The sequence below is a fragment of the Lonchura striata genome, chromosome 3 (genome assembly GCF_050655825.1).
Source record: "Lonchura striata isolate lonStrDom1 chromosome 3, ASM5065582v1, whole genome shotgun sequence".
Classification (NCBI taxonomy): domain Eukaryota; kingdom Metazoa; phylum Chordata; class Aves; order Passeriformes; family Estrildidae; genus Lonchura; species Lonchura striata.
The window spans coordinates 87,985,651-88,004,111 of NC_140705.1; the positions used below are offsets into that span (position 1 = coordinate 87,985,651).

Consider the following 18,461-nt stretch of genomic DNA (forward strand, 5'->3'; position numbering starts at 1 on the left):
TGTAAATAATGCAGGGCTGAACCTGCCAAGGGGCAGGCACTTACCTTGGCATGTTCTGCCTCCTACTACCTGGTATCCTTCAGGGCACACACAGGAGAATTTCCCTGGCTCGTTGACACACTGGTACTGACATATGTAACTTGAGGTTCTGCATTCGTCAGTGTCTGCAGAGAGCAAAAGAGCTTTGTGTCATTAGCTTTTAAAATTTGCCTAGTATCAGAACTAAATAAAATAGCTAAATGCTTGGGGGAAAAAGAATCTTAAAAGAGCTATCCAAAACCTGAAATGTGCTGTTTATCACCTTGAGAATGGAAGGATGAGCTCTGCTGGGATTTTGTTAGTAATCCTCCAAAAGAATAATTTTGGATTTGAGGAAGCAGAAGCTGAATTAGACTTCAGAGCAGGTTTGGGAAAATAACTCTTGAAATTGTGTATACTTGCAAAATTCCAAAATGTGATGACTTGGAAGAAAAAACCCACAGCTGTGAGATTAGTTAGTAAGGCAAAAATGTTGCCTTTGTACTTGTGCCCTACACTCATGGAGTAGCTCTCTGGGAAAGAGGGAAAGGTCTTTTTTTGCCTTCTAATAATAATCAGTGGATAGCATTCTCCTACCTCTTTATCCCTGTGTATCCATCAGTCCCTCATGAGGGCAGCCTGGTGTGAAACAGAACTGAACAGTGTATGCCATCAACAGGAAATGAATTTAAACCCATCAAGAGGAGGGGTTGGCTAGGGAAGCATAGATCTCCCTCCTCCTACCTCTGAGCTGAGCCCAGCTCTTGGGCTGGGGTCAGGGATGTCCTTGGAGGCTGCATGCTTGCTGTTCCCTGTTCTGTTCAAATAGGATTAGGTTAAGCAGCTTGGTTTAGCAGAGGGAGCATCTGTACCAGCTCTCCCAGCTCATTGGGGAGGGCAGTGCTGAAGCAGGGACCTCTCTGCCTTCAAGGCTGGTAGAAAGGATGGGGCTCCAAGGGTGAGGTCATCATGTGTCCAAAAGGAGATTAGGGCACCCCTGTGGAGCCTCTGGCAGAGGAAATAAAGTGTTGATTGTATAATCGTACAGGAGGCATGCTGTTTGTGTACACAGGCTGCAAAGTACCTCAAAAGCACACTTGTCACTCCCTTAAAATCAGGAATTGGAGGTTTTGTTTTCAGAGGAGCCTAACAACACACAAAATTTCCCTTGTTTTTGGTTTGCATTCCTTTCCAATTCATTTAATGATCATCAGTATTAGACCACCCACAATTCCAGGGAGTTTGTGCAGTCAGGGCTCAGAAACCTCTTTGTTCCCACTTAATATCTGAAGTGCAGCAATCTCTGTCCTGTTTTGCATTTCCTATAGAGACACCCATTCTTACCTGTATCTGAAATACCAGCAGCTACTCAGGTGTGAATTAGCCTCCTTTGTACCATAAAAAAATAAATATCTTAAGGGCTTTGGCTACAAACTCTACCCACAGAGTGTCTCTGATTCTGTCCCTTAGTTCACAGAAAGGCTTCAGGGCAAACAAAAACAAAGAAAAAAATTGATTTTCCAAGACAAAAAAAAGTCTTACCTTCACAGTTGATTCTGTCACTGCTTAGCTCAAAGCCTGGATTACACTGACAAATGAAAGAACCCAGGATATTGTAGCACTGCTGTGCACATGGGTTGTTGGCATCACATTCATTTATGTCTGAAAGGAAAAATGAGATCTTTTTATTGTGTAGGTGGTAATTAGGCTTGGTGGATGAGTCCTTAGGCTGGGCCTGTTGCTCAGCAGAAGCTTAGCTGGCTCTACCAATGTAGATCTGCAGACACTGGAGCAATATTAGATCTGTGCTTTATATTCCATGTAAAAACCAGTATTTTTCCAGGAATGAGGGTTATTCCAATGTGTGACGATTTCTCTCAAAAATGTTTAATGTGGCTATTAAGCTCCACATTCCAGCGCCTTTTTTGCAGGTATGAAATGCCAAGTCTCTATAAATAATTGATATAAGGAACACATACTGATAAGGCCTCTCAGCATGCAGTGGTTAAGATTTATTTGAGCTATTTATTACTCTGAAAATTTGTTCTTTTAAATTCCATTGCAATTATAACATGAGCCTTTGAGGCCAGTAGAGTTCTGCAGAGCTCTAAGGCCTAGACCATATTGGGGGAAGGTATTTTTCTGTGCTACATTTTCCATGGTGTTGCCCATCCCAAGAACATTTTGAGGACACTGGTATGACAAGAGAAACAATTTTTAATGGGAAGTTTATATAAGTCTAATCACCTCTGGAATCTATAGCCCTCGTTTGGCACAGACTGTTGATTAACTGCTGCTCCTGTCAGTCTGTAGATTTAGTGGTTTTCCCTGTGTTTCCCTCCTGCATGTTTTCAATTCGTGTTTGTGTTTATCAGATATCTCCATCAGTAGAAAGCTGTGCTTGGAAAAAAACCTTTGAGTTCATGGCTTATAAATGTCAGCAACACTGTAATTTTACAAATGCATGTAAAAACTGACAAAGATGAGGTACTCAAAAATGAAGCAAATGAAGAGGATATGAATTCTCTGCATTCCTCCTAGTCCTGAAAAAATGAATGATAATAGGGGAAAACTCATCATATAGTCTTTTTCTTCCCCTGAGTTCCCTTCTGGCAACAGTGCATAGGATGTACATCATTCCTTCTCCAATACTACCAGGAGAAATAAATCTGGTGGCCAAAGCCCCAGTTCTGTTCATTTTCCAAGAAATATTGACCGATTTTCAATACAGGCAGAAGTCGTGACACAAATTTAATAGCTACAGCTGTCAAGTGCTGCTGTGGCAGATGTGACAGTTTGTCTTGATGCAGCAACCATCCATTCATAAATCTTCTCCTTAAGCTTTCCTCCCCTTTACCTGGTAGAAATGTGCCTGATGAGGCTGGGAGGCTGGAAAGCCAGGGAAGGGGTATTTGGTGAAGTGCTGAAAGAACTCACCTTCCATTTGAGCCATGGAAAGAGACAAATAAGTGACTTTTGTCACATGGGCATGGGCAATTTTTAAAATACTATGATTTGGTGGGAACCAAGCAATTCCTTTCTCAGTGCAGAGCTTGCAGGGTGCTTGGTGAGGGTTGGCAATACTTGGAAGGGATGGTGAAAGTGGAAAACACAGCCTCGTTTTTCTATGTATATAATATAGATTTTATATACACAAATTACACCTATAATAAGCTGACTATCTCCATCACCAGTCTCTTGATTTTACAGTCATTCTCTCTGTGCTTCTGCAGACAGTTACCTTTTATTATTACTCTCATCCTTCTAGAACAGATGTTATAATTTCAAACTGGACATCAGTCTTTAAGTTTTACTGTGCAGCTTCCCTTAGTGTTGTATTTCTAAGGCAAACATCACAGCTGAAAGATGACTCTTAGTGAACCTTGTTTCAATTTTTAACTTTTTCTAGATATTCAAATGTGGTCTAAAGACTTTCTTTACCATGTGCTGAGGGTAATTGCTCTTAATTGCAGAGGTATAGTATTGATTGCTTTGATTCCCAGTTCTGGCCTGTGTGATGTGAACTGGGAATAATATCAGGAAAGCCAAAAAAAAGCAGAACTGAAAGAATAATTAAATCTAGGATTAAATACTGAATATAAGGCTTTAGATGTTCCTTGGAAATCTGCTATGTCAACAAAATAACAGACATTCAAGAAAGCTCTAAATTTGTCTCCAACCCTCCTGTAACTCTCAGCTCACTAGGAGAGGAGCCTCTCAGTACAGTCTTTTCCCTGTTGGTGTTGATTTCCTTTCAGTGTGTCTGTGGCAGTTGTGTGCTGGTGTCTGTGTGTCCGGGGGGCTGCTGAGAGCGCTTACCTACGCAGGTGTGGTTGTTGGAGGCCAGCTGGAAGCCAGCGTTGCACTGGCAGTAGTAGGAGCCGGGCGTGTTCACACAGCGGTGGTGGCAGTACGGGGGCAGGGTGCACTCATCGATGTCTGGGGCACCAAAAACACCAGTTAGTTCACATGGAACCACAGCACTTCCCTGCTGTTCTTGTGTCTGAGAGAAGTTAATTGCACTTGATTAAAAGCAGAAGAGCTTGTGTGAGCTGGGCACTGCTTCCATGGATATTACAAGATACCCTTTATCTTTTCCTGTGACTGTTTTGTAACAAGTTTTTATGTTCCTTCTCTTCACTGTGCATTCCAACTTTATTTTATTGACTCAGTCCTGCAGTAGTGCTTGGTCTGGTTTATTTTGTGCAGGTAAAACTGAGTGTTTTGTTCAGCTTTCCCTGATCCCTCAGGATCAGACACGGTGCTGACCAACACAGCCAATGGGGCTTGGAGCTCATTTTCCCAAAAACTCGTACGCGACACTCCTGGCACATACTAAATCTTTTCAGCTCCATTAGGAACAGTCCAATTTTCTGTGCAAGTACAGGGGAATGGCAAGGATGGAGAATTAATGGGCCTGAAAAGGAAACAGGTGGTTGTGCTTCCACAGGGATCCCCAGACCCTGCCTTGCTCTTCAAGGGTTTTCCATTGCTCCCATTCCCCTGGCTGCCTGTCCTGGATACCTTCCCACCTAGCAGCACCACACCTGGCTGTGCATCTCTGGCACTGAGAGCCTTGCACAGCCTCTCCTTGCAGGTGAGCCCTGCTTTTGAGGTGGAGCAGTCTGCCTTTCCAAGAGTCAGCATTCCTGGTGTGCATCGGAGCAGAACTTTCACCTGCCTGCCACACAAAACATTCAGCACCCCATTCCCTTACCACTTTTGCATTTTAAAAGACTTCCCTGCATTCTGGAGGAGATAGTGGCTCTGGCTTTGCCTGGAAAACATGTTTTATTATTGCATTATCGTGTGTGTGCGTGTGTGCGCAGTGGCTGCCTTGAGCCGTGGCGGCTTGGAGCTCGGTGAAGAAATCCAAGGCTGTGCTCTGGGCTTGTACACAATGGGACATTTCAAAGGATCAACACTCACACAAATCAGAGCGGCATTCACTGGAACAAAGAAAGGCACTTCCCACATCCATGCCAGATCTTGCATTTCCTACCTCCAGCTGTTTCCACCATAGATGTGTTTAAGAAGAGGCCAAGATTTTTTTTTTTTTTTTATAATGAGGAAAGTGTTTGTTTTAATATCAAGTGAAAAAATAATCTCTAGAAGTTAACCCTTTCTTTGTCAAATTTAGGGCTGAACTTAGTGGAGTGTTTTGGATGTTTCTGAATGAAAAGGCTTATGCTGGAAAATTCCTGGCTATCCATACAGTAGCAATTGTCACTGTAACTCTTGTTGCAGAGAGAAATTTGGAAGTGGAAAAGGAATAAATTAAGGAGGCACAGTAGATTTCCATCCTTGACTTTTACAGGCCTAAGCTCGTATAAGTAACTTTAAAAAAATAGGATTATACATATGAGCAATGCTTTGGTACATTTATACACATAAATGCTTTCAGGATCTGGCTCTTATTCGGTGGGAATTTTCCCTGTGGGATTAGGCACATCAGCTGTGGGCAGATCTAAAGGCTGAGATTCATCTGATCAATTGGACCAAATTTGTTTGAAAACAATTAATTCTCCCTGCAGTCATGCATTTCAGAAAAGACTCATTTGGCAATATGTGAACAAGCAAATTAAAAAAAAAAACAAAACAAACTAGAAAAAAAGTCAGAAATTGTTAGTGAATTTAGATTAAAATCGACCAATTGTTAAAACCATGTCTCTTTTTCTCCTTCTACCTTCAAGCCAAAATAGTCTGGAAAAATTTCTTTCAAATTTGAGAAACATTTCCTCCCATATGGAGAAACTCTATCAAGATCTGGCCCCAAGAACATTTTCTGGCTAAGCTGTTACAAAATCCCTAAAGACAGGCTTTATTCTGAAATGCTGACAGTACTAACTGTTGGGATGTACTTGTAATTTAGGTCAGTGTGTAATATGTAATACAGGTGTTATTCTTGGTTTTGACCTAAATAGGAGAAGGGAAATTTCACTTTCCAGACCTTTTCATAGATATATTTAGATGCATAAATGTGTTCACATTTAGGTATAAGGGTCTATCACCCTTCTCACTTCTGTCCTGTTTCCACTGAGACTTTCATTTAGGACCATGAGTCTTGATATCAGAAGTGCTGTTGTATGGCAGTAATATAATTTACCTGCTATATAAAAAATCCATATAAACACTAGATATTAAAAAAAAAAAAATGCATGACCTTCCAAAACTATGAATCTACCTACATTTCAAATTAGTCATCCTACTCCTGCACAGAGAACTGAGAAAAATCAGATACACCTGTGTTTACAGCAATTTTACAGTTCGAGGCCTGATCTGTGTCTCTTAGGAAAGAGATAAGAATTTTTATTCTTACTATTTCTACAGCCCTTAGATTGGAATCCTGAAGAATGAGCTATGTCCAGAAATTGAAGTTATTCTAGGTGTGTACTAAAATCTTCTCAGTTTCTTACCTGTGGCCTTAGCAAGAAGAGATGAGATTAAGAATAAAAATTTAAAAAATATATTTTTGAAATTCTTATACACTTTGAAATGCAGGATCCCTGAAAGAGGAAAAACCCCCAACCACAAACACTTTTCTCCTAAGCTGCATACAACCAGTGCAGTGTCTTAGAAGAGGCTGTCTTGAATGTCACCTCCTGATGCCTAGATGTGACTCTTCCTTCATAGTCTGACAAACCCTAGGCTTATGGCTGGAGTGCCTCTAGAAGCAATTTATCCATTGAAATGGTAATTAAAGAGGAGTCAAATGCAGGCTGAAGGAGCAGGGGGATGGCACTTTGGCATAATGTCCCCACCTGAGGATGGGACAAAGAGAAGTGGTGTTTGCCCTGCACTTGAATTTAAATCCATGCTATGCTTGCATGGCTCCCAAGGGTGCCAATAGCTTATCCTGGCACGGAGAATAAAGCCTGGTGGGTTTTAGAGGGTGCAGCTCACCTGTACCTGCATTCAGAATTTCCATCTCTCTCATTTGTGTTCAGAAAGCTGAGTCCTGGAGCAGGGCTGGGGGCTGGGGGAGGTGGGGCTTATTCCATGGACCTGGAGCTGAATCTCTGGGGAATGGTGTGCTTTGCTGCCATCCAGAACTCGTGGCAATCTCTGGGACACTGGGCAATGCCCCAACACAAACAATCACACAATGGGAACTATTAGCAGAACTCAGCTTGTGAACTCCAAGTGTTGATTGTCCTTAAAATAGCTCCTCATCCCATGTTTTAGTGATTAATTATTGTGGTAAAGTGACTATTCCATTGCATTCCAAAGTGAAACAGATGTTTCACACCACACATACTCATCTGCTTTATGACCAATATGAAGTTTGCAATGGTAGATAATGAATGAAAACCATTGGATGGAAAGCAACACTTACCAACACACTGCTCCCCTCGTTTCTGGTAGCCTGGAAGGCACTGGCAGCTGAAGGACCCTCTTAAATTGACACATACTTGGTCAGCTCTACAACTGTGGGTTCCAGTTGCACATTCATCTATATCTTTATAACAAAGAAAACAAGTGCAATATTAGTAGTTACATTTACTTAAAGTATTTAGCCTGTGGAAACGCTTTACACATCTTCAAGCTACCTATAAGTGCAAGCAGAAAAGTTCAGATGCACTCCCAAGATGTCATCTCAACACTTGCAGCTATCAGAAATCTGGTAATGTTTTAATTCTCATACACTGCCTTTGTAGCTATTTTCAGATATGGTTATTTTAAACACTTGTTTGTTAAATACCATTAATATTTTGTACTTGTCAGTCTAGAATTTTCTGTAAACTTTTTGCAGCTTCATCATATTTGAATCATTTGCTTGTTTTGTTTTGCTTTGGTTTTTTTTCCCACGCTGGTTGGATGTTTCATGCTGAACTACTCCAGAAAATTTCAGCAAATGTAGTTCAGCTCTTTCTCAAGAAGGAGAGGAGTTAGAAATATGTTGTTCTGCTGGTACTAAAAGGACTCTGCTGATCTCTTGCATGGTTCCTGTGCTCCATGCTTTGGACAGGGACTTGGAACTTGGTAGGCGGTAGGTGGAACCTCTCATCAGGAAGAAATCTGCCTCTTGTCATTCCCATGAAAATTCTCCTAATTCAGTCAATCTGTTCAAGCCTCTGGAACCAGTTTATGCATGTTTGTATTCGCACAGTAGAGCTAAAACTGCAAGTTCTAGTCCGATACTTTTCAGAGTAATTCAGGCAGCTTTTAGTTTGCAGTCAATGCAGGTTTATTCAAGTATTAAAACAGCATTTTCATTTAGCCTGCTCCATTATGACTGCTGGATGTACTTAATTATAATTAAACTGCATGTGCTGACAAATGAATTACAATTTGCTTTCTCATCTGAACATCCAAAATGTTGGAGAGTTTTTTATTGTAACATGACACAGTACAGTGAGATGACTTCTTAAGCTTGGCATAGTACACAATTTGGAGACTCTAGGCTGAATAAACAAATTCCTTAAAACTTATGATCTCTAGTTTACAAATCTCAGCTGACCTCTCTATTTGTATAGGCACTGGGGATGTTAGAACATCACCAGTGGCAGATTCTGGGTGGTGCTTTGGAAAAAATGATGGATTCTTTCTCATAACAAATGAAAATAATTTCAACCACAAGATTCAATAAAAAATAAACCATCAACAGTTTGAATTAGTTCTCAACGTTTGCCCTCTCCCCAAATGTCCAAATATTTTACATACATCTTCCCTTTCTTCGACAGAGAAGCTAAAGGCCTCTTATGTTAGGCTGTTCTTTGCATTTCTGCACAGTGTAAGTCCTGAAGCTGCTTTGCCGAGCTCACTGTTGTGTCCTGACACTGAAAAGCACATTCCCAGGTGTGAAGAAGACTTTTGGGGACTACAATTGACTACCTCCTGCCACCCCAATGTCAGGCAGCTCAAGGCAAGTCATTGCAGGGACCTCATGAGCTTTGTAGTCCCCGTTCCTACAAAAGCTGGAAATAAGATACTTGTACAATTCCAATCCTTTTTGTTGCAGACTGTGCTGGAGCAAAGAAAATTTATTTGATCTTTAGGAGCTTCATATATGAGTAAACACGAATTTGCCTTTTAAGATGGATGAAAATACATTGAATAACAAGTTACTCTAGCTAAAATGATTCATCGATTTACTTATGTATTCATGTTTTTTGGCTGTTCTTGATGGTAAGTTCAGCTGGACAGAAAAACAATTATTGCCAGCTTGCTGCTTCCCCATCTGGAAACCTTTGGAGGGTTTTGATGTTCTGGCCAAGATCTGGGTTTGTAAAAGTTGTGGGAAGTGAGGCAGCCTCCTGCCTTCCCTAGGAAAGGGTGATACTTGGAGTGGGTCTGCTCCCACCTGTGCAGGGAAATCCATGCTGGTGGAGCAAGGCTGATGGCCTAAAGGTTGTGTCTGAGGGAAATAGGGCAGGAGGAGAACAGCAGGCACCTGAAAAGGTTTCAGTGCTGGCATCTCCAGTATTGCAGTAGTTACAGATACGTCCTACAGCTGTGACTGATACGGGGTGAGGAAGAGAGTGAGCATTTATGTGCTGAAAGCAGTGCCAAATTCTGGTGCAATCCCAGAGCAGCCCAGCTCTTGTGGACTATGGGAAGGAGCACTGGTGGATTTAACAGTGATGCTGCAGCTCTGCCTGTGAGCGAGGCCAGAGAGGACACTCCAGCTCTTGGCACTCAGTGTGACCCAGATCACTGTCCATTACAGAAATAGTCTGTTTCCTAACTGTCCAGAGAGTTACTGGAGAACTAGAGGTGTGGGAGTCATTAGAAGGAAGCAACAGCAACGCTGGAGTTTCCTTGGCATGTGGCAGAGCGGCTTCATTTCTCTCTGAGGTGGTAGAGGCAGAGTTATTTACTTACCAGTGCACACCTACTTCTCTGTCCATGGGAAATGGCCCCATCCCACACTGGGGATTAATTTGGGATTCCCACAATGTGTTTGTGGCTCTTGAATGAGTTTGTTGTCTATCTGCAGTTCCTCAGGGTCTGACCAAACTCAAATTTCCAGATTGTTTTCCCAGTTATGTCTGCCCTGTAGGGAAATCATTCACTCCCAGGTCTTCATTCCATTGTTGAAATCAGACTTTTTTAATCCATGAAATTCCTAGATTTACCATGACTCTCACAGTGCCTCTGACCTGACAATGCTTTTGAGGTTCCATCAAATCCTGCTTTTAGTCTGTATCAAATATGGGAATAAGACTGGGGATTATACAAAGCACATATTCTTCCCTAAATTCTACCACCTTATTCAATTTGATGTTTCTTGACAAAATCCTGGGCTGAAGTGAGAACAGTAAATGTGGCATTGGGAATCCAAACTTTTGGTTTCTGCCTGGTGCAGACACCCATGGCCATGATTTAGTCTCTGAGAAGACACTGCAGTCTGGGGCAAGGGTGTGATACAGGAACATCACAAAGCTCACCAGCTCTAATCCTGAGAGCAAGAGAAGTTTATCTGACCTTTCCTCTCTAGCACAAATGTTTAATAATGTGTTACGTGCATGTGTATTTATAATAATTAAAAAAAAAATTAAAACAAGGCTCTCCACTGCACACACTTGTCCCTCTGGGGAGAGGGTGAGAGAACAAACATGTGACAGATGTTTGTCATGTTGCTTAATGCACTACTGGAAAGCACTCAAGATACCACAGTGATGAGTGCAGTGTAAGAAACAGATCTAGAAAGAAAATATGGGGCTTTTACAAGCTCATTCTTGAGCATCTTTCCTCTACATCCTCTTTTCCAAATTTAGTGTCATCATGATAAAGTTCATCTCCAGAACTGTTTCAGCACCTCATTCCATAGCTGAGGCTTCTGCCTTAAACAACTATCTTGCCTGATAAGAAAACACTCCCAAATCATTCCCCATCAACTTTGTTTAAATTTCATTTCTAGAAATTTCTAAATTTCTAAATGCAAAACAAGCATTTGTTTGTCTAGGTAAGCCATATAAATTACACCAGTAACTAGTAATAAAAATTATCTGATCTTTCTTTTTTTTTTTTTTCTTTATCTTTTCTAATCTCAGCTAACATTTCTAAAGGTTGTGCTGTTCACTAGACATAAACACAGGCTGCAAGTTTGTATTAGTTAGTTAAAAAACCTGAATGGTGTTTGATTATTGATGCATGCAACCTGTGAAATACAGGTTAGTTCTTAAACTCATTGTATCTCTGAGTCTGATTGATGACATTCTCAGATTTTTATTCCCAGTTTTCCTCTGGACAGTTACATCCTGTGTAGGTAGAAAAATTCCTTTGAAATAGTCTGGGTGTCTTTAACAAACCTTTTGCAGATCAATCTTAATTAAAAATGGAGCTGGGTTACCGTCAGTGTCTTGATCACTGTAATAACTGAACTGAGGGAATTGTGTAGTCTTTCATTAGGCCACTTAAAATCAAACTTATTAAGGGATTTATTTGTACTTTGGTTAGAAAAGCTATTTGCAAAATGGGTTCAGATTGAGTACTTTAATTTCTGTCTGTTGCTTGTGTTACATCCAGAATACTGCACTGAAAGGATGTGACATTTCTGAAGGATTTGCAAAGCACAGCATTCAGGTTCTCTGAACACTTCGAATTCAGATTCATAAAGCATCATAACGGAGTCTTTAATCTCACTCTGTTTTTCCTGCAGGCTTGTGCTTGGTCAAACCTTGCTGTGCCCAGAATGGGTTGGGTGGTGTGGGCCTTTATCAAGTTGCTGTATAAAATCCTTAAAATAAAGTCAGGGTCAGTCTAAGGAGAAGTGGGGCAGAAACACAACAATTAAGGACACCATGGCTCAGTTAAATGACATGTGAGCTGCACTGCTCCTCCAGAAATGTGAACATAAGTCCTCAACTGTGCTGTGGCAAAGAGGGCTTTCAGACCCCAGTGACTCACCCTGATGTAAATACTGCCTTTTGCAGCAATTTCCAGGGCTTTTCTAGAAATTCCTTTTGGAAGTCTTTGCCATCCCTAATTCTCCGTGAGTTAAAAGAACGCTCTGAGTTGCACAGGCAAGTGTCTGAAGTTTGCAGGGTGCTACAGCCATGGTGTGAGAACCATGGAGGGCAGCAGAGCTCGCTCCTGTATTCCTTCAAAATATAAACCAACTCGCATTTCATAGTTTTAATTCCACAAGCCTCACTAATGGCTATACCTAGTGATTCCCTCATTTTCCAAAAATGTGCCCACACTGCCTCTTGAAGTGATTTGCACAATTCTGTCCCTCCACTGCTGACTTTGGCAGCCTGCTCCATATTTCAACCACCACTTGTGTACAGAAACAGCCTGACCTGCTTTTAAGCTATAGCTTTCCCTAAAGCTTTCCCTAAACTTCATGTATGGCTCCCTCTTTTAGAGATAGTTTTTCTGCTTCTCTCCAGCACTCTATTCTCTCAGGGTCTTATCTAGATCCTTAAAATTTTCTTGCTAGTCTCTCTTTCTCAGCTCCAGCCCTGGCTCTGTTCCCTTCCCGCTGTGACTCACTTTTCCCAAACCCCCTGACTCATGCTGCTTGCTCACTTATGCAACAGTTTAATCTCTGCAATTTGCTTCGTATCATTAGAAGCAGCACATAAAACCAGGAGATGCATTTCACTAGGGCTTTGGACTTTTAGAGAAAAAATGCTATCCACATCCACCTTCATCTTATTTAGGCCACTTGAAGCTTTTCTCCTCCTTTCCAGCACATACCTGTATGTTCTGCTCAGAGTTGGAGAAATGTTTTCTTAACTAACTCAAGTGTGTCTTGCTCCTGTGACTAAAGTGTTCAGCTTCTTGCTGCTTGCTGGCTCTCAAAATATTGCAATAAGTTACAGCACCCTCTTGCTCTCTGTGTACTTCCTCCTCTGTCCAAACAAAATGTTTTCAGGTTGCTTTTCTCTATCCTGGTCCATAGCAATATGAATATTCCACCACATAAAAAAAGAAAGCTCTTGAAATATTTTATGGGATTGAAATTCTTATTTCTGTCCTGACTGAGGAGCACCAGTGTAGCAGCTCCTGAATGGTTCATAGAAATCCAAATCTGTGATGGTCCCACCGATGTCATTGTTGCAATTGTCATGGATTGCAGTGAACCTGTTCTCAATTTGTTTTGAATGTAAACCATAAATATTTTACTTAATGGGTTTAAATTTTTTGAGTTCTCAGTGTGAGTGAGGCCAGAAAATGACTTGGTCTATTTTTCTAATGGATTCATCTGAAGAGCAAACATCAGCTCCCACGTCAGCAATGGCACCAGACAGTCTGATATCAGACACGCAGTGATCTGCACGGGGATGCAGCATCACTGACAATTTACTTAACCTCAGGGTTCTGTCAAAACTTTCCCTTTCTGCCTACTTCATTAACTTCTAATCTGTCTGTAAGATATTTTATACTGTCATCTTTCAGAAAGAACCACCTGAAGATAACATACTTGGAGAAATTAAACCTCTATAGTTCATCCATGAGTATGGGCTTATTTTATTTGACCAAATGAAGTATTCTGGCCCTTATTTATGTTTCTTATATTGTTCTTGCAATTGAAGCCAGGCTCACCACTATGTCGTTTCCTGGATCCTTCCTGATCCTTTCTTACACATAGGAACAACATAAGCAACCTCCAAATTCCCTGGTTCCCTCCCCAGCCTTAGCAAGCTATCAACAATTTCTGTCACAGGCTTTTCTATTTCCCTTGCTACTTCCTTCAACATTTGCGATGTTATTCATCTGGGCTGGATGCCCAGACAGCTTTTAACTCATTAGTGTTGGGAGGTTGTGCTTTGTGGTGGTGGAGCCCAGCATAAGATCTGTTACATAACATTGGGACAGGAGGCAGCAGGAGATGAAATATCTTGAGAAATTTCCAATTCCTGGAATGGCAAACCCTGCTAATGCAGAGAGACCTTCACTCCAATTGTTGTCACTGTCCAGTGGTGTCACGAGGGACCCTCTCAAATTCTGCACAACTCTGCAGCAGCCCAAAACCTTCCCCCTTTTTTACTGTTTTTTCCCTTTTAAATTTTCCTTTGCCCTTTCATGTGAGGTATATTGGCCTGATTGCCCTGGTAACAAGTTTTCACAGTTGAGCGAAGGTAACCTGCACAAATACTGGTTTGCACAGGAAAGAGATGTGAGAGCCAAGACCTACATTTAAGCAAATAGGTGAGGTAGAATGTTTAAATTAATGAGATTTTCCTGAAAAACTGTGCTCCATTTGGTGTGCTGAAATGTTTCCCCTCTCCCATTTGAGAGTGCAGCAAAGCAAGTTCCTTGTGGATTTATATCTTCCTGCTCCTGGATGTCATGGCAGAGCACAAGAGAAGCAAAGCAAAGCACTGATGTGGTGAATGTGCAAAAAGAGAATTGAATGCACAATTCATTGTGTGATTTTTGTATTTGGACTGCAAACGTGTGAGCAACCTCTGTGGATTTGGGCAAGTTACTCAAGCACAATGATTCCAGGAATAGAAACGTACTGGAAAAGCATCCTTCTATTAACAGACCAGAGTTAACAAGCTGTTGTAAGTGAGCCTGCCCTGCAGTTTTCTGTCACAATTATCTATTGTCTCTGGTATGTCCAAAGGAAATTGACTTATCACCCAGAACAGCTCAATAAAGGAGTGAACCGTGGCTTTCAGCACTAGAACATCTCCCACATGCTTGTGAGAGGCAGGCAGCTGAGAAGGGAGAAAAAAAAAAATGAATGAAGTGATGAACTGATGCATTTGAAAATGTTTTTCTTCCTTTCTCCTGCTCCTTCCCTCTGTGTGAGATGCTCCTTCCCTCTCCAGCACACACCAAGCACTCTGGGAGGTGCATTGCACATGGGAAATGGCTCCTAATTCCAAGATCCTTTGGAATTAGATGGATACCTCATTATCCAGCCACAGCCACAGTGAATTAAATTAATGTGACACATAAAACATTGATAACACATTAAAATGATCACTGCAAGTGAGAGTGGTATGGCTGATATGGTATTAGTCTGAGGCTACAAAGCCACAAACTGCTCCAAAAAGTATTTCCTATCCAATGTGTATTGTTAAAATAAGAACGTGAACAATAACGTGTCCTTGCGTTTAAAGTTTCTCAAAGGGAAGAGCAATTTAATCCTCCATTAGAAGACCATATTGATAACTATTAATCTTTCCACTCATATAAAAGAAAAGTATTCCATGCTTTTGATGGATCTAGATTAATTTAAAAATTGTATTATTTGCTTTATTTTTGCTGGAGCCATAAATGGAGTCATTACAATCCACTAATTCAGAGCAATGTATCTGTGAGTCTCTGAATGCTTCAAAACATGAGTTGTCATAATGGAGAGCTTTTTGATTTACATTTTGCAATAGCTTATTTTTACTTTCAGTAGAGTATTTCCTGCTGTTGCTTTCTTGTGATTTTATGCTAGAGGTCTAACAACTTGTGCTTTTTGGTTCATGCCTGCCCAAGTGGGGATCACCCACCCATGATGACCAATACACTTGGACTGTGCTCAAAAACAACAAGGGTGGATTAAACTATTCCATTATTGCAGATGAAAGAGTTCTCCCCGACATCTGGCATATCATCTTCAAAACTGATATGGAACATTTCCATAAATTCAGCTTAACATTGTTTTTGTGAGTGTTCCAAAGTATTTTTAACATGAAGAAATAGCATGCAAACTAATTTCCTATTTGAAAGTAAATGTCTTATTCTTATTCCTAATTCACACAGTTATTAAAAAAGTAAAAAATAAAAAAGGATGTTCACTTAACTTGAAACATACTGGTTTGTTTACTTAAGTTAATGGAAAAGCTAGTCAGTGTTTGATGTAAAGCTGTCCCCTTGCTTGAAAGAAAACCAAACAACTGCTTTTGAATTATGAATATCTCCTAATACTTTCCAGAATTATCTGAAGGATGTATTTTTTTCTTAATTACATACACTTGAAAGTTCCAAGTTCCCTCTTCATTTCCATTTTGTTTATTTCTCTCCTTGGAAACCTCGTAAGCATTTTCCTTTAGCTAGGCTTGACTGAACAAAATATCACTGCTACAACCTGCAATACTGGGGAAATCAAGGCCTGAAAGCTGATTGTGGTTTTTAATTAGGAAGTTGAAGCTCATTAAAGCTTTGCAAGCATTTTCACAGCACTTACACTGGCAGCTGCTGGATCCCTGCAAAAGAAAATATAAATATCTACCCAAAAAGTGAGTTGAGGGCACACTTCAAAAACCAACATTTATTCTGAGAAAGCTCAGAAAACAGCTCCTGCAAAAAATGTTGCTTATCTTGTATGCTGGCATGTCTTCCACTGGTTTAGTCCCAATCAGAAGTAGAGGAACCTGATTTTGGGGCTTTTCGTAGTGGATGTGTTGCTGATCAGAGCAGCTCTGCTGACACAAGAAAAAAGGGACCTTTAGAAGGAACTTCAGATGTAAGACAAGTGACTTAGAATATTTGATATGAGCCCAATTTTATCAATACCATCTCATTCCCCTTCAGCTTTTGCAGCCTGAATGAGCCTTTTTAGGAATTCCAGTTTCCAAGCTGAGAACATTTAAGTTCAAGCTGAGTTCAATAGCAACTCTCCAAAGGAGAGGGCTTATCTAAATGATGGTATTGTTTTTAGCACTAATCATCCTATCTGTTGGCAGTACCAACATGCTGCAATCTCCACAGCTCCCCACATAAATAAGCAGATTCCTGATGCAGTTCCAGCTTCAGAAATGCCTTTGAAGGCATTATTTAGTCCTGAATTTTTTTAATGTGGTTATGTGATACTTTTAGCATGTGGCTGGATGTACCCACAGATGCCTTGTTTTGAAGAAACATATCTAAAATATATTTGAAGTGTTATTGGCAGGCACTGGGCTGTGAAATAGAAATGGTTAAAAGAAATTCTTATTTTCACGCCTCCTACAACTTCTGAATGATGGAAGAATAAAAGCAAATTATGGAAATAGTACTTTAAAAAGACACATCAGTTGATTTGGTCCAAAATATACTCTAGGGATGGGAGGGGACTGGAAGAGCTGGGATAGAAAAACAGAATGTTCAGGTTGCACAGTTCAAGTGAAGTGAAAGGGTGTGCAGAAGGTTTCTGTGGCAATATAAATTTGACTATGCCAAAAACAAGCAGTGTTAGACAGTTTTGTTCTAACAAAACCATAAGGAACTGGATCTTATAAATTTTTGTTTGTCTGTTTTGAGCTAAGAATTCTTAATAACTGCTTCCTTCTTAGAATTTAAGTGGAAAATTCAATTTTCCATGTAATTCTTCACATGAAGAGGGCTTAAAATGTAATTTGGAGTTTTAAAAATTCTTTTTTTGTAAGAGAATGGATACAAGAGGTGAAGCTAGGCAGGATCAAAATTTAGGCAGAGGTATCAGGGGAAAAGAAATCAATCCTTTGAAGGTAAAATTAAAAAAAAAAAAAACCAAAGAAAAAGCAGTATGGATACTAATGAAGAAAGGAAAAGGAACATGGGAAAAGCAAGACAGGAGTCCAGGGGAGATTGTGGAAAAGGGGAGATGGATGAGAGGGGCAATGAAATAAGCTGAGGGTGTGCAGTCCACTGAAGTTAGTAAGTTGGTTCTTGGGAAGTATATGTTGTTCTTTCAAAAACCTGACAAAAAAATTCTGAAAACTGAAAATTATTATTATTTTTGGCCCCACTCCAAGGTTTTTCTGGGGTTTAGCCACTTTTTTTTTTTTGTTGTTGTTTTTGTTTGGGAACAAAGAAAAAGAAAAAAAAAAGACACAAAAAATACTTTGTTCTTTCAATGAGTCAGTAATAAATACAAACGAACATTCTAAAAACCAGAAGTTTCCTTGGGAAGAGAAAGCTATTTTTTCTTCCAAATTTCCTTTGCCTTAAAATTGGGATGAGCTCTGCTCTCAGGCTGAAGATGTGCCTTCCCAGCTGCCTTTAAGCAATCAAGTAGAAGTAGCAATTGGGACAGTTTTGCTCCTTTCTTTTTTTTTTTTTTTCCCTGGTGTTTGGCTGGGAAGTTGCATGGGTTTGCCTCAGAATAGATGCTGTGCTACCATAATCCTGGCACTTTTCATTGCACATGAGATTTCAGCAGTGTTTCCTAGAGTAAGTGGAGAACTCCTGAAGCATTCTGAACATCCAGCTGCAGGGCTGGTGGGAGGGGGAAGTGCAGCAACCTGCTTTGTTTGCCTGAGCATGTGATTTTTTTCTTTTTCATTTTTTTTTCTTAAATACCTTGTGATCTTCACAGACTCCTGGCGAAGCTTAAAAGGTTAGTTTGAGTAGGGAGTGGCTATCATTTGTTTAGAAAATAAATAGCAAAAAGTAGGCCAAATACCAGTAAAGTTCCAGTTTTAAAATATTAAACTAACATACAACATTGCTGACCTGGAAAGGTCACATGAAGTGGGAGAAAGGATGTATTTAGAGTGATCGCCAGGCAGGACGTGGGATCTCTCACTGACTTGGCAATAGATACTTCAGCTCTATTTGCTGTTTCTAATGCTCCTTATTTGCCA

The 18,461-nt window shown here is 40.4% G+C and overlaps 1 protein-coding gene across 2 annotated transcripts in view; it reads right to left on the minus strand.

Annotated features, from left to right (window-relative positions):
- The window catches only part of EFEMP1 (EGF-like fibulin extracellular matrix protein 1), a 45,404-nt gene that overhangs the window by 4,808 nt on the left and 22,135 nt on the right, over nt 1-18,461 (minus strand). For both annotated transcript variants that reach the window (XM_021527521.3, XM_021527522.3), the window contains 4 exons: nt 7,355-7,477; nt 3,838-3,957; nt 1,561-1,680; nt 45-164 (listed from right to left, as the gene is read on the minus strand). In XM_021527521.3, coding sequence (XP_021383196.1) covers nt 45-164; nt 1,561-1,680; nt 3,838-3,957; nt 7,355-7,477 — 483 coding nt within the window. The remainder of the gene's footprint in view (nt 1-44; nt 165-1,560; nt 1,681-3,837; nt 3,958-7,354; nt 7,478-18,461) is intronic.